Source organism: Felis catus, chromosome B2 (assembly GCF_018350175.1).
Source record: "Felis catus isolate Fca126 chromosome B2, F.catus_Fca126_mat1.0, whole genome shotgun sequence".
Taxonomy (NCBI): domain Eukaryota; kingdom Metazoa; phylum Chordata; class Mammalia; order Carnivora; family Felidae; genus Felis; species Felis catus.
Window position 1 is genome coordinate 75,235,070 of NC_058372.1, and position 15,093 is coordinate 75,250,162.

General features: G+C 35.7%; 1 protein-coding gene across 3 annotated transcripts in view; it reads left to right on the forward strand.

Annotated features, from left to right (window-relative positions):
- CYB5R4 (cytochrome b5 reductase 4) overlaps positions 1-15,093 on the forward strand; it is a 100,385-nt gene that overhangs the window by 65,466 nt on the left and 19,826 nt on the right. For all 3 annotated transcript variants that reach the window (XM_019830915.3, XM_019830914.3, XM_003986344.4), the window contains exon 11: positions 14,058-14,198. In XM_019830915.3, the coding sequence (XP_019686474.2) occupies positions 14,058-14,198 (141 nt within the window). The remainder of the gene's footprint in view (positions 1-14,057; positions 14,199-15,093) is intronic.

Here is a 15,093-nt window from a genome sequence, read left to right on the forward strand (position 1 = left end):
CAAGCAAGCAGAGAGGAGAGGCAGAGAGAGGGGACAGAGGATCCAGAGCAGACCTACACTGTCAGCACAGAGCCTGACGTGGGGCTCGAACTCACAAATTGCAAGACCGTGACCTGAGCCAAAGTCAGATGCTTAACTGACTTAACCCAGGGGCCCCTTGTAGAAGCTTTTTAGTTTGATGTAGTGTCTAACTTTAATTTTGCTTTTGTTGCCTTTGATGTCAGCTTCAAAAAATCATTGCCAGGATCGCAAGTAGCTTACCATCTGGTTTCTTCTTCTTCTTGTTACAGGTCTTACATTCAAGTCTTTAATCTACTTTAGTTTTCGTATATGTTATAAGATACTAGTCTAGTTTCATTATTTCGTATATGGCTGTCCAGTTTTCCCAGCACCATTTACCTAAAGGGACTGTCCTTTCCCCATTGTATATATTCTTGCCTCCTTTGTCATAAATTAATTTACATATATGTGTAGGTTTATTTCTGGGCTCTCTATAATCTTCCATTGATTTATATGTCTGTTTTTATGACTACCATATTGTTTTGTTTACCATAGTTTTGTAGAATAGTGAAAAAGGGGAGTATGGTACCTCTAGCTTTCTTTCTTAAGATTTAAGATTTCTTAAGATTGCTTTGGCCATTTGAGTTTTTTTGTGTGATTTCGTACAAATTTTAGGATTATTTGTTCTAGGTCTGTGAAACATGCTATTGGTATTTTGACAGTGATTACAGTGAATGTGTAGATTGTTTTGGGGAGTATGGACATTTTAACAATTTTTGTGGATTCTTCCAATTCATGAGCATAGTATCTCCTTCCATTTGTGTCATCTTCAGTTTTTACCATCTATATCTTATACTTTTCAGACTACAGGTCTTTTACCATCTTGGTTAAATTCCTAGGTTTTATTCTTTGTGATGCAATTTTAAATGAGATTGTTTTCTCAATTTCTCTTTCTGATAGTTCATTATTAGTATACAGAAATGCAACATATTTTTTTTGTATATTGATTTCGTATCCTGTAACATCAATTATTATTTCTATTATTATTTCAATTATTATTTCTATTATTTTGGTAGAATCTTTAGGGTTTTTTTAAATATGTAATATGTCATCTACAAATAGTGACAGTTTTACTTCTTCATTTCTAATTTGGGTATTTTTTTTTTTTTAATTTTTTTTTCAACGCTTTTTTATTTATTTTTGGGACAGAGAGAGACAGAGCATGAACGGGGGAGGGGCAGAGAGAGAGGGAGACACAGCATCGGAAACAGGCTCCAGGCTCCGAGCCATCAGCCCAGAGCCTGACGCGGGGCTCGAACTCACGGACCGCGAGATCGTGACCTGGCTGAAGTCGGACGCTTAACCGACTGCGCCACCCAGGCGCCCCATCTAATTTGGGTATTTTTTATGTCTTTTTCTTGCTCTGGCTGGGACTTCCAATATTATGTTGAATAAAAGTGGAAGAGTCAGCATCCTTCTCTTGTTCCTGACCAGCTTTTTACCATTGAATATGATTTTAGCTGTGAGCTTGTCATTAGCAGCCTTTATTAATGTTGAGGTGTGTTCCCTCTCTACCCACTTTGTTAAAAGTTTTTATTATAAATGAGTGTTGAATTTTGTGAAATGCTTTTTCTGCATCTGTTGAGATAATCATATGGTTTCTGTCTTCCATCTATTAATGTAGTGTATCACATTGATTGGTTTGTGGATGATGAACCATTCTCGTATCCCTAGAATAAATCCTTCTTTACCATGGTGTATAATCATTTTAATGTATTGTTGAGATCAGTTTGTTAATATTTTGTTGAGGATTTTTACATTTATGTTCATCATGGTATTGGTTCTGTAATTTTCATCTCTTCTGGTGTCCTTGTCTTGTATTAGGGTAATACTAGCCTTGTAAAATGAGTTAAGAAGCATTCCTTCCTTTTCTTTTTTTGGGAAGGATTGGTATTAATTTTTCTTTGAATGTTTGGTATTATTCACCAGTGAAGATATCTGGTCCTGGACTTTGTTTGTTGGCAGGTTTTTAAATTACTGATTCAGTCCTTACTAGTAATTGGTTCATTCAGAATTTCTATTTTTTCATGATTAGGTCCTGAAAGATTGTATGTTTCTAGGAATTTAAATACATCCCATAGGTTGTCCAATTTGTTGGTGTATAATTATTCATAGAATTCTTTTATGATCTTTTACATTTCTGTGGTACCAGTTGTAATATCATCTCTTTTATTTCTGATTTTATTTGAGCCCTAATTTTTTTTTTAAGTCTAGCTAATGGTTATCCAATTTTATTTATCTTTTTAAAGAACCAATTCTTAGTTTCATTGATCTCTTTTATTGTGTTTTTAGTCTCTGTTTCATGTATTTCTGCTCTGATATTTAATGTTTTTTTCCGTCTACTATCTTAGTGCTTCATTTGTTCTTTTTGTCCTGGTTCCTTGATATATGAAGTTAGGTTGTTTTTTTGAGATTGTTTTTATTTATTGAGGTAGGCATTTGGTACTATGAAATTCCCTTTAGAAAACTGCTTTTGCTGTATCCCATATTTTGATATGTTGTATTTCCTTTTCATTTGTCTCAAAGTTTTTTTGATTTCTTCTTTTATTTGTTGACCCATTGATTGTTCAAGCATGCTGTTTCATCTCCACGCATCTGTGAATTTTTCACTTTTGTTCTTGTAATTGATTTCTAGTTTCATACCATTATAGTTGGAGAAGGTGTTTGATATGATTTAAAATTTGTTCTGTGGCCTAACATATGTTCTGTGTGCACTTGAGAAGTATGCATATTCTATTGCTTTTGGGTGGAGTGTTCTGTATATATCTATTAAATCAGTTTGGCCTAATGTGTCATTTAAGGCCAGTGTTTCCTTATTGATTTCCTTTCCAGTGTAAGTGGCATATCGAAGTCCATTACTATTAATGTATTGTGAATTTCTCCCAATTAGGTCTGTTAATATTTGTTTTATATATTTAGATACTCTAACCTCTGTTGGGTATATAATATTTACAAATGTTATATCCTCTTTTTGGATTGACCCCTTTATCATTATATAATGCTGTCTTTGTCTCTGATTACGGTGTTGGTTTTGAAATCTATTTTGTGTGATAGAAGTATAGCCAACTCAGCTTCCTTTGGGTTTCCATTTGCATGGAAATTCCTTTTTTCATTCCTTTGCTTTCTATCTGTATGTGTCTATCTGAAGTGAGTCTCTTATAGGCAGTGTTTAGATGGATCCTGTTTTTTAATCCATTCAGCCACTCTATGTCTTTTGACTGGAGAATTTAGTCTATTTACATTAAAATGATTATTGATAGGTATGTACTTTTTGCCATCTTGTTAATTGTTTTCTGATTGTTTTGTAGTTCCTTTCTTCTTGCTCTCTTCCGTTATGATGTGATGACTTTCCTTAGTATTATATGTAGATTCCTTTTTTGTTATCTTTAGTGTTTACACTATAGGTTTTTACTTTATGGTTACCATGAATGAGGCTTACATACAAAAATCTATATTTGGGGGCGCCTGGGTGGCGCAGTCGGTTAAGCGTCCGACCTCAGCCAGGTCACGATCTCGCGGTCCGTGAGTTCGAGCCCCGCGTCGGGCTCTGGGCTGATGGCTCGGAGCCTGGAGCCTGTTTCCGATTCTGTGTCTCCCTCTCTCTCTGCCCCTCCCCCGTTCATGCTCTGTCTCTCTCTGTCCCAAAAAAATAAATAAAAAAAAAAACGTTGAAGAAAAAAAAAAAATTTAAAAAAAAAAAAAAAAAATCTATATTTGTAATGGTCTATTTTAAATTGATAACAACTTAAGTTTGAATGCATTCTACAACTCTACATTTTTGATGTTACATTTAACAAGAACTTTTTTCTTGCGTAAACCTTAAGTAATTATTGAAGTTGCAGTTGTTTTTATCACTTTTGTCATTAACCTTCATACTAGCTTTATAAGTGATTAATCTACTCCCTTTGTTATATATTTACCTTTACCGATGAAATTTATACTTTCATATATTTTCTTGCTACTAATTAGTGCCATTTCTTACCAGCTTAATGAAGTCTCTCTAACATTTCTTGTAAGGCTAGTTTAGGGATCATGAACTCCTTTGGCTCTTACTTGCTTGGAAAACTCTTTTTTTAATAGAGATTAAATTTTAGTCTCTACTATCTAATGTTTAGGCATTACAAAGTTATTAGGTAGTGATATCTGAATAGGGAAGCCTACTTGTTCTTAGACTGTTGTTCAACCATTTACTCCTTCAGGTTCCTTTTTATGAAAGGTGCAAAAACAAGTTTAAGTTTATGCCTCATATGCACATCACCTTTTTTTTTATATTAAAGACAACATGTTTATTGTTTTTCTGTTTATTTAAACCATTTTCTCAGTTTACTCCTAAAAGATGTAATTCATTTCCTTCATTTCATTTCTTCATTCATTTCTATTTTTTGTTTATTTTTTAGGTTTTTAATCTTAGTGTAACATATTTATAAAAAGAGAATGCATATTATAAGTGTTCCACTTGATGAATTTTCACATAATGACATCCTCTATATTTGTTTGTTTGTTTTAAGTTTATTATTTTGAGAGCGAGGGAGAGAGAAAGGATCCCAGGCAGGCTGTATGCTGACAGTGCAGAACCTGCCTGACATAGGGCTCAAACCCACGAGCTGTGAGAGCGTGGCCTGAGTTGAAACCAAGAGGCAAATCGACTTGGCCACCCAGGTGACCCGATCCAAGAGTTTTAAAATTTCAAAATATGATATGCCTTAATGTGGGTCTGTTGTCATTTATCTTACTGGCTCTTTATCCTTTGTGTTATTTTTCATTATAGAAACTTAAGACCTACAGTTCTGGGAAATATTGATTTTCCTTGTCTTCATAGTCTGTTTTTTGCTGTCCAGAATAAGAAGTATTCTTATTTGAAGCCTTTTTAAATAAGTCTTCTAAATAGCTCATCTTTTCTCTCTTATTTTCAATTTTGTCCTTTTGTTCTATATTTTGTTGGGTGATTTCTTTAGCTGTGTCTTTCAGTTCTTCTATTGACTTACTCATTTCTACTATCATATTTTTAACTTCTAAGAACCCTTTTCATTTCTGTTCCTTTGTTTTAGTATCATGTTCTTCACAGCCTCTCTTATCTTTTTAAGAGTTACTGACAGAGTTTTAGAGTTTCCTTCTCCCTATTTAACCTGTGTCCCCAAAGTTTGTTTGTTTTAGTTTGTCTTCCATATTAGATGCTTTCTTTGAATGTCTTTTGATCCCTGACTACCTGCTCATATATCTGGGGGTGGAACTCTAAAAGCTGCTTAGAAACTTTGTGCATGTGGGTGAGACTTGTTAACAATAATATTACCTATATGGATGGGTCGCTTCCTTGGAAGAAGTTCGATGCCAGTATTTTGCAAAGTCTTAAGAGTAGACAGTGTCCTACTTTGCACTCAAAATTTCAAAAGTCTTATGGGGAAAGTGGGCTGAGTGTCTGTAAATTTAATTTCTTTTATTTGTTTGTTATCTAGTATACTATATTAATTTGCTAGGGTATTTGCATAGCAAAGTACCACAAACTGGGTGGCCTAACAAATTTTTCTCGGTCTAGAGGCCAGAAGTCCAAGATCAAAGTGTTAGCAGAATTGGTTTCTTCTGAGACTTCTTTCCTTCACTCGTAGATGGCCATCCTCACATGGTCTACCCTTCATGTGTCTGTGCCCCTCATTGCCTCTTTTTACAAGGACATCAGTCATACTGTATTAGGGATCACACACTAATGACCTCATTTTCACTTATTTAACCTTCTAAAATAACTTATCCCCAAATACAGACACATGAGTTACAACTTCAACATAGGAAAATTGAGGGGGACATAGTTCAGGCTTGTAACGTATACCCAATCCAGAGACCCGTTGTTTTACCCACTCTAGAGTAAACTTCTAATATTTTGCCAGAATACGAGAGGGCCAATACGTGTCTATTATAAGTAGGGCAGGATTTCATAAAGGGTGAGAGATGGGAGATTTCTTATAAGAACATCTGGAAGGTGGTTTCAGCTCCATCTTCACTCTAATTCCAGAGATAATTGGTCCTGCCAATTCCTGAGCCTTTGGGGATTTTTTTTTGTTATAAATGAGTTGAGTCTGGCTTTCTTTACTTCTAGTTTAGGATTCAGCTTTATTGAGTCTGTTGAATCAATACTAGTTACTAGTTACTAGTTATCTCTTTACCTTGTCAGCTCCTAAAGTTTTGTTGCATTTTTTAATTTCCATTCTTTCGGTCCTTGTAGTCTTATGCCTTACAAAACAATCAAACAACCTCCTCTCCCCACAAAAAAAAAAAGAAAAAAAAGAAAAAAAAACTTCACTATTTTTTAGGGGAGTTAGGAGGAATTAACTGCATGTATTCACTGTAGCATCTTTAAATATTTAAAATTATTATAGGGGTGCCTGGGTGGCTCAGTTGGTTAAGCATCTGACTGTGGCTCAGGTCGCGATCTCCCAGTTCGTGAGTTCATGCCCCGCATTGGGCCCTGTGCTGTCAGCTCAGAGCCTGGAGCCTGCTTTGGATTCTGTGTCTCCCTCTCTCTCTGCCCCTCCCCCATGCTGTCTCTCAAAAGTAAATAAATATTTGAATTTTTTTTAATATTATAAATATTTAAAACTATAAAGATATATTTGTGGATAATATTTAATTTCAGTAAAGTATCAGTGTTATTTTGAGTATATGTTGTGACTAGAAGGCTGTTTTAGGCACAGTGTGAATTATTTTCCCAAGTGGAAGAACGTACACTGACATGAGATTGAAGAGTACTTTTTTATAAAGAGACAGACTAGCAACAGCCAGTTCTCTAGTACAACCTGAACATATTCTGAGGTAACCCCAAGTGAACAGATGCTGATGAATTTGTGAATGACTCCCTGAAAGAAGCAAATTTCAAGCAGTGTTGTGAAAGTAACTCTCAAAAAAGTAATAAGAAACTATGAAGGGTTTTCCAGGAAGAGCTTCAGATTGTTCCTAGGTACTTATTGTGCTAGGTATTTTGCAGGTTGTAGAGAAAGAAAAATGTAGGCCATGAGTGAGGAAAAGTCAAATAGAATTCTTTTATTGTGGTATTAGGAAGGGAGAAAGAACATAGAGAAATAATAGTGTGATCTAGCAGATCAGAAGAAAATAGATAAAAGATAGTGATGATGAAAAGAGATACTATTAAAGTGAAATCTCTTCCCCTGAAATGATCTATCTAGTGATTGAAAAATCATGGCAAACCAGATAAAAGCCAAGCCCAAGAAATAAATGACGCTAGGAACTAAGAGTGACCTCTGTTTGGAAATTGTTAGAATGAGTATCTCTCAGGTTTTCTCTATAATTTCCTGAGGCTTCTAGAAACTCTTTTGTCTCTGTCATACATTTCTGCTTGAGTCATGAACCACCATGGTTAGTTTTAGCTTTCTTGTCTAAAATTGGAGCAGTGCGTGTATTTTTCATTGAATTAAGTTTTTCACCTTGGAAAATGACTAAGAGTTTAGGGGATACTTTTATTTATTTGACTGAATTAGCAAAGATAATTTCTTCTTCCTTTCCCCTCCTTAAATGGTGACAGAAATTGTAGATTATTTTATTCACTAGCAAAGTTGAATACTTATATCATCAAATTATTGTGATTAACTTGCTGTCAGTAACATAAAATGTTTATAGTCCATCACGTGGTTCCTAGGTTTTCAGTTTGTTGAAATTATTGACTTTATGATACCAGCATGCTGGCTTCCTCTTACTGAAATGTCTTAACTAAAAGAATTGTTGTTTGAAATGATATGTAAGTTGAAGACTTAATGCAGTACCTTCTCATGTCAAATCTAGAATTTACTTATACAAAAGATTAAAATAGAGCAAAGAACATAATTAGGGAAGAGAAAACTACTTCATTTTTGCCTTTAATCCAAATGTAATAGGTGATATTTTAAACTGTTTATCAGTGGGACTAGACTACCACTTATAAGTTGGATGCCTCCCACTTTTCCCCCCAAGATGACAATTATGAGCAAATAGTTGTGTGTGTGTGTGTGTGTGTGTGTGTGTGTGTGTGTGTGTGTGTGTGTGATGGTGAGGAACTTGTTTGTCTGTCAAGGTTCAGAAACTGATAGGTAATTGGGTTACTGTTTCTATACCCAACCTAAAATTTTATTTTAATGCAGTTACCTTTACTGTGGGGACTTTGATCACTAAAGTTAGTATTAAAGATTTGCCAACAAACAACTCAGTACATGAATATTGGGATACAAAATTGTAAAAAAGAATTTTTAAATTTTTGTCATAATTGTGATGTCAGTAGCCACTTATAAACCTTTATGTTAAATATATTTATTGAATCTGTAACTGTCTTTTTAATGTAAGTTGAACTATGTGAAATTGCTGATACTCTATTTTTAACCTAGGAAACTTGACAGTTTTACGTGGTTTGACCTATACTTTCATAACAGCTTCTTTTTAAAAATTTTTAAATTTTATTATTAGTTTTTATTTTTTGAAAGAGAGCATGCATGTGGGTTGTAGAGGGGCAGAGGGTGAGGGAGGAAGAGATTCTTAAGCAGGCTCCATGCCTGGTGTGGAGCCCGATGACACGGCTCAAACCCACAAACCATGAGATCGTGACCTGAGCTGAAAATCAAGAGTTGGATGCTAAGCCACCCAGGTGCACCTCATAATAGCTTCTTAACTACAAAAACCACACACACACACACACACACACACACACACACACTGAGGTACTGTCTGTACTCATAAATGTGCTTGTTGACATACTGTAAGCAATCATTTAATTGAGACTTTCTGTAGGCCCATGATTCTGCAGGCAAGCTGCTTGCTCTCTCAATGGAACAGACCTTCTTGAAGGTATAGGAAGAACCACCTCCTCATTGCTCCCCAAATTTTGCCTGTACATCCATGTTTCTTTGCTGTCTAAAATAAGCATTCAAAAGTACTAGAAATGAAGAAATACTGAAAATAGCAAAGAAAAACTTCTTGTGCTTTGTTCTCTTAAATTATCTCCTCTACCCAACAGGCATGAAATTGTCCTATACTCAGTAACCATAGAATGCTTTCGCATCTTGCTGTCTTATTTTCATCTCTATCAAAATGGCCCAAACGTGAAATCTGAAGAAACACAGAATAGATGGGGCAGACTGTAACTGTGTAAGAAATTATTTATTGTGTTAAGAGATAAATGGAAGAAGTTTAAAACCTTAGAATTCAGGTGATTCAGGTACTTGAGTATACAGTGCTGGCTGCATTATTAGTTGTGGAACGAGAGAAGAAAGGTGATGGGTATAGAAGTGTTCCAGTTTAGTGACAGTCTTGCTAAATGGTGTGTGGTCTGAGACTCCATTGAATCTAGTCTTGGAGAAAGAGCCACCTTTCTACTACTGTTCACTGTTACTGTTTAACTCCACAAAATCCTCACTTTGAAAGATTTAATTCTCATCAGTCTAAGGTAGTAAAACATTTTAGTATAACTTTAGGATTTTTTTTTAACAGCTAAGACAGAGGAATCTGTGTTTTATTGTCAGTTTGATATTACTAAATTACCAATTATGTATGAAAATTCTCAGTTTTTGAGCATTCTGCTTCATTGTGTCTTACCCCAGTACATGAAGACACAGATGTATGCCCACAGATAACTGTCATCCTTAGCATTGGAAGACAGGTTGTGAATGTATCCTTATTCATATATACAAGAATGGTTTGGGCGAGGATATTAAAACTGTACTACTAGAGATTACGTGCAAGTTTTATCAAAATTGGTGAAAAGCCTAAATAATTTTTTAAAAACAACAAAATAAATGCAGTTATGTAACTCTTTTAAAAGTAATATAACTCAGGGCGCCTGGGTGGTTCAGTTGGTTAAGTGTACAACTCTTGATTTTGGCTCAGGTCATGATCTCATGAGTCCGTGACATCAAGCCCTGTGCCTGCCTGGCATTCTCTCTCTCTCTTTCTCTTTCTCTTTTCTTTCTCTTTCTCTTTCTCTTTCTCTTTCTCTTTCTCTTTCTATTTTATAAATAGATAAGCTTAAAAAAGAAAAGTAGTATAACTCAAATTTGTTATTTCTTCAGTATAGGAAGATATTCTAATGACTTCATAAGTTTGAATTATTTTATCAGTAGTCAAAATGTTATACATTTGTACAGTGCTTGAAAATAGTTTATACTCAAGTTTTCTAAACATCATCTGTGCAGTCAGGTTCACTGCTTATCAAGGTTCACTGCTCATCAAGGTTACTGTCTTGGCACAAACAGATGGCTAGCAAGGCCCCTACAGTATGAACTGTGACAGATTCTAAGTGAAATGTCTGTTGGATTGAATGGCTGTAAGTTGTGGGTTTTTTCCTGTATGGACGTATTTAGTACGTACATATATTTTTAAGTATTATAGATGTTAGTATGTTTTGGGTTGTTTTTTTCCCCCAAGACTGCATTTTTAAGTATGTAGTCCCACTAACTGATTGCCCTATGTTGTTCAGGAAGATCTGGGAGGAATCGATGAGTAAAGATAGATAGCAAATTAGGAGGTAAGTAAATGACATTTAGGTGATTGAAAGTAGTAATGATTGCTAAGAAGAAGTATCATCGATCAAAACAGAAGAGAATGGGGATATTCAAAAAGAGATATATGTGGGATGAATCTTGACTTGCTGAACTGATTCCTTAATTTGTACATTATATAGTAGGAACTTGTAAAGGATAGAAGGATAATCTATAAATTTGTGCTTGTACTGACATAGTTAGAATGGGGAGGAGCCATAAGAGCCATAAGCTAGTGTTGAACAGTGGTTCTCGCACTTTTTGAACAAAGCTTATGAACTGGGGTAAGAAACCCATTAATAACTTCTTGCCTCTTTCCACATCTTCTCCAGCTGCTCTGTGACCTTGCACAAGCTATTTACCTTCTACAAACCTCTGTTTCCAGTAGGGAAAATAAGAGTGGATAGGTGCTTTAAAAGTATGCTAAGTTGGAGTAGGAGTCGAAGACCAGATTGATGGCGGTGTGAACTCGTAAACCAGGGTTCTCTCTCTGCTCCTTCTCCCACTGAAGACTTCATCTGGATTTTAGCCTTGTGAAATTCTTTTCTTTAGAAGAACAGAAGAAACGTGTTTTTCATGTTTCTTTTCAACCAGAAGGAAAGAGTATGCCCAAATTATCATATTGGCCTTAGTATTTCAGTATTACCCTGAGTGATATCATATGTATGTTATTAAAAGAAGTGAGGTGTTTGGGATGGAAACTTTTCTGTCGCATGCTTTTGTTTCACCATCTTATATTTACTTCAGTTTCTCATTTTCTTGTCTAATTATTTATGCTCACGAAGCCAAAAACCTGACACTTAAATGATGGCATTGTGCAGACTGAACTAGTCAGCACATCTGCTTCATAGTCTTTTTTCCTCCTATGTTTCAGGGCCATCTGTCTATGCTGTCTCTCTCTTCAGTATAATTAAAAGATAAAAGCTTCCTTAAATGTTTCTGAAATTTTTAGAATCTGGATGTTCTTTGAAATTATAGCAGACTTATAGGCAAGATGTTGAAATTATTTCGTTGTTGTTAAATAGCAAGAATACTCTATGAACTCTAACAAGAAGTGTCAGTAAATTACTGTAACCCAGGGTTTTGTTGTGTTTTAAATATAATCAAAGAGATGCATACTTCCTGTAGCACATCCTTTCTGGCAGACACTAGAGTTGGCATTGTCATCAGAGGATGAACCTTTTCATCCATCAGTAAAGTTTTCAGAAGGGCATGATTACATTTCATTATAAGAAAGCACTAAGGCCCTTAGGCCTAGGCAAGACAGGCACTTGCCCTGGACTCCAGACTTGGAAAACTCCCCAGTGGCTCTCTTCCAGTCACACCCCTCCCATAGGATGAGAAGTGTGCAGGGCCAAGAAATGTCCACCTACTGTTCACCCTCTTTCCTTCAACACTGCACTCTGAGCCAGAATTCATGCTCACATGTCCTCAGATCCAATTGCATTCAAGGAGTGGCCAAGGCTGTTTATGAGGAAAGCAAGTAGATGAGCTTAAACATAGGGGATGTGTATCCACACCCACATAAAGCTCCACTCAGTGTCACACAGGGTGGGGGGTGAGAGGAGAAGGGGGGCAGGCCATAGCCAGTCAGTGGGGGTGCAGCTCCCATCCTCTGCCATCTTCCTGCATGGAACTCCGAGAAATTCAAGAATCCTGAATTTAAACCTCACCTGCTAGGACATTATTTAACAGTTATTCATCTGATTTATAACTTTTAAATGTTTAGACATATAGTACATGGATCTCTGATTGTATTCTCACTCTGAGTCCCAGAAAGGAAGGGACAAGGAGATCACTTGAACCTGCATTTCTCCTTGTGGGTAAGCCTATGTCCATTGATCCTTTGTCAGTTGAATACTGGATTAGGTGCTCTAGGATAACTTTACAGTGATTCCTTTAGCTGTAGTCTGGTCCAAGCTATGCCCTGGCACTAGAATGAGGTGACTCAAAGAGTGCCCCTTGGTTTTGGTGTGCAGTGCTATACTCGAAACTTAGGTGCGTGCTGAGCTACTGTGGAAGCAAGTGGAAAGATTTAGTGACTGGGGTCTTTAGGGCCCACAGGGACAAGGGAACATGAGAAATTGGATGATACTGTGGCCAAAATGACTTCTTAGGATTATAAGTGAATTTCAGTTTTCCACTCACTATTGATTATTAGGTGTTGGGCCTTCACCCCTAAAATCTTGAGTAAATCTGTACCTACTTAAATATTTTTAGGTGTAAAAAAAAAAAAAGGTGAGAGAACAATTAGGATAAGAAATTATCAGAGTTAATTCCTTTCCATCTCTGTAAATGCTGTTTTATAAGAGAGGAAATAACAAAACAAACCAGCATCATCAGTCTGTCTGGTGTACTATTTATGTCCAAAAAAGAATTTTGTAAGTGAAAATGTTAATGCTTCCAGAATTCCAATAACAAGTTCTTCTAACTTAAATGATATTAGTTTGTTCTATGTACAAATCATATTTCCTGAGCTTGGGATATTAATTTCAAATATTTTCAAAATTTATAGAAATACTTTTTTTCTTTTTATTTGTTTATATATTAGTACCACAAACTGGGAATTTTCATTTTTCTCTTAAATTAATTTTCTGAATAATGAAAACTTACACCCTTATATATAAAAGTTTTGCTGTAATCATTTCTTAACAGTTAAAATTATATAATTTATATACATATATACATAAACATAGAGAAATAGAATGTATATTTTTCCTGTGTTTATCAAAGAAATATTTCCAAATTATTTAATAGTACTGATATTGTTAAACCTTAAATACTTTGAATTTCAAGACCATTTGGTAAGAAAAGACTTTAGAATGTAGATTTGTTGATTATCAAATATTTTTCACATCTGTAATTTAATTGTATAGCTGTGAATATAAGGCTTAAAAGATGAAATTATTAAAATGAATTTAAGAAGAAATAAGTTAGGCTTTAATTTCTTAGAATGTAATGCTTTTAATATGTTATAATTACAGATATGAGGAAATAAGACTTAGTGAAGTCATTTTTCAAACTACAGAGGTATTTACAGTTTTAAAAATAGATATCTCAGAAAATAAAATGAAAAAATTTCCAACTTTCAGATATTCAAACTACTGATGAATATTTATTTATTTATTTCTTTATTTATTTATTTATTGTTAATGTTTATTTTTGAGAGAGAGAGACAGAGTGTGAGTGGGGGAGGGGCAGAGAGAGAGGGAGACACAGAATCCGAAACAGGCTCCAGGCTCTGAGCTAGCTGTCAGCAGAGTCCATCATGGGGCTCAAACTTAATGAACCGTGAGATTATGACCAGAGCCGAAGTCAGACACTCAACCAACTGAGCCACCCAGGGGCCCCCTGATGAATTTTTAAAGCATGTAGGCATTTTAGTGAAATTTGAGCTTGCCTAAGTATAGAAGCTGAATCTGTGCTTTCACTTAGTCTAGTGTTACTTTATTTAATTTATTTATCAATGAGAGAAAATGAATCACTTTCTAGGTTTATACTACAGAAAGTGCCGGTTAATTTCCAAGGAAGGCGTTACTCATGATACGAAGCTTTTCTGCCTGATGCTGCCACCAAGCACTCATCTTCAGGTGCCAGTTGGGCAACATGTTTACCTCAAGTTAACTATTACAGGTAAGGTAAATAAACGTTTTGGGGAAACCGTTTCTTTCCTTATTAGCAGTTGCAAATCAGTACTAATCCTTTTAGGAAGTAACCATTTAGGTTATTAATAAATGCTTCTGGCAACTGACTAATAGCCAGGTTCTAGGTTCGTAGATGCAGTGTTCCTGCGTGTTGGAGCCGCAGCCCTGCCTTATCACTGTAGGGAGCGAAGAAACTGCCGGTCAGAGAGAGAGTTCCACCAGCACGGTTACTTATTACTGAGAACACTAAGGGAAAGAGGGGAGGGAGTGCCTAAGTGGTCCTTCAGGGAGAAAGCCACTAGAAACACATCCCAGTATCTCTTAGTAACCACGTATGGTTGTGTCATTTCGGAAGTTGAATGTGTAAAACTGAAAATGAGTGATAATTAGAAATGATTTCCTTACATGTGCTGCCAGTATAAGAAGTTCTATAAAGATAGTCCTTACTTGAATTTTTTCTCCCTCATTTTCATCCTAAAGTTACTTCATTTACTCATTTCAAATACCCTTCTTATCCTTCTAACATTTTCTTGGCCTTCTGAAGCTGCAGAAGGTCACATTCTCATGTCAGTTAGTCTTCCCTGCAGTCAGTCTAGCAGACTGCCAGCCGGGGGTTGGTAGGTACAGTAGGTTCCCACAGCACTATTAAGTTTCCCTCCTCACCATCACCAGTGCCAGGCTGTCAGTCAGTAGCTGCTGTCTTCCCAGTGTGGTCATTGTCGATGTATTATAATTTTACGGGTGGATCAATTTTTAGATGTCAAGGAGCCATGTATAAAATGCTGGTCTTAAAAATGTGTGGGGACTCCTCTTTCTTTGGAATTTGGCTAGCTAAAATATAACACAAATTCTTATTAGATTCGTGTTTTTTAATAGTATATTGT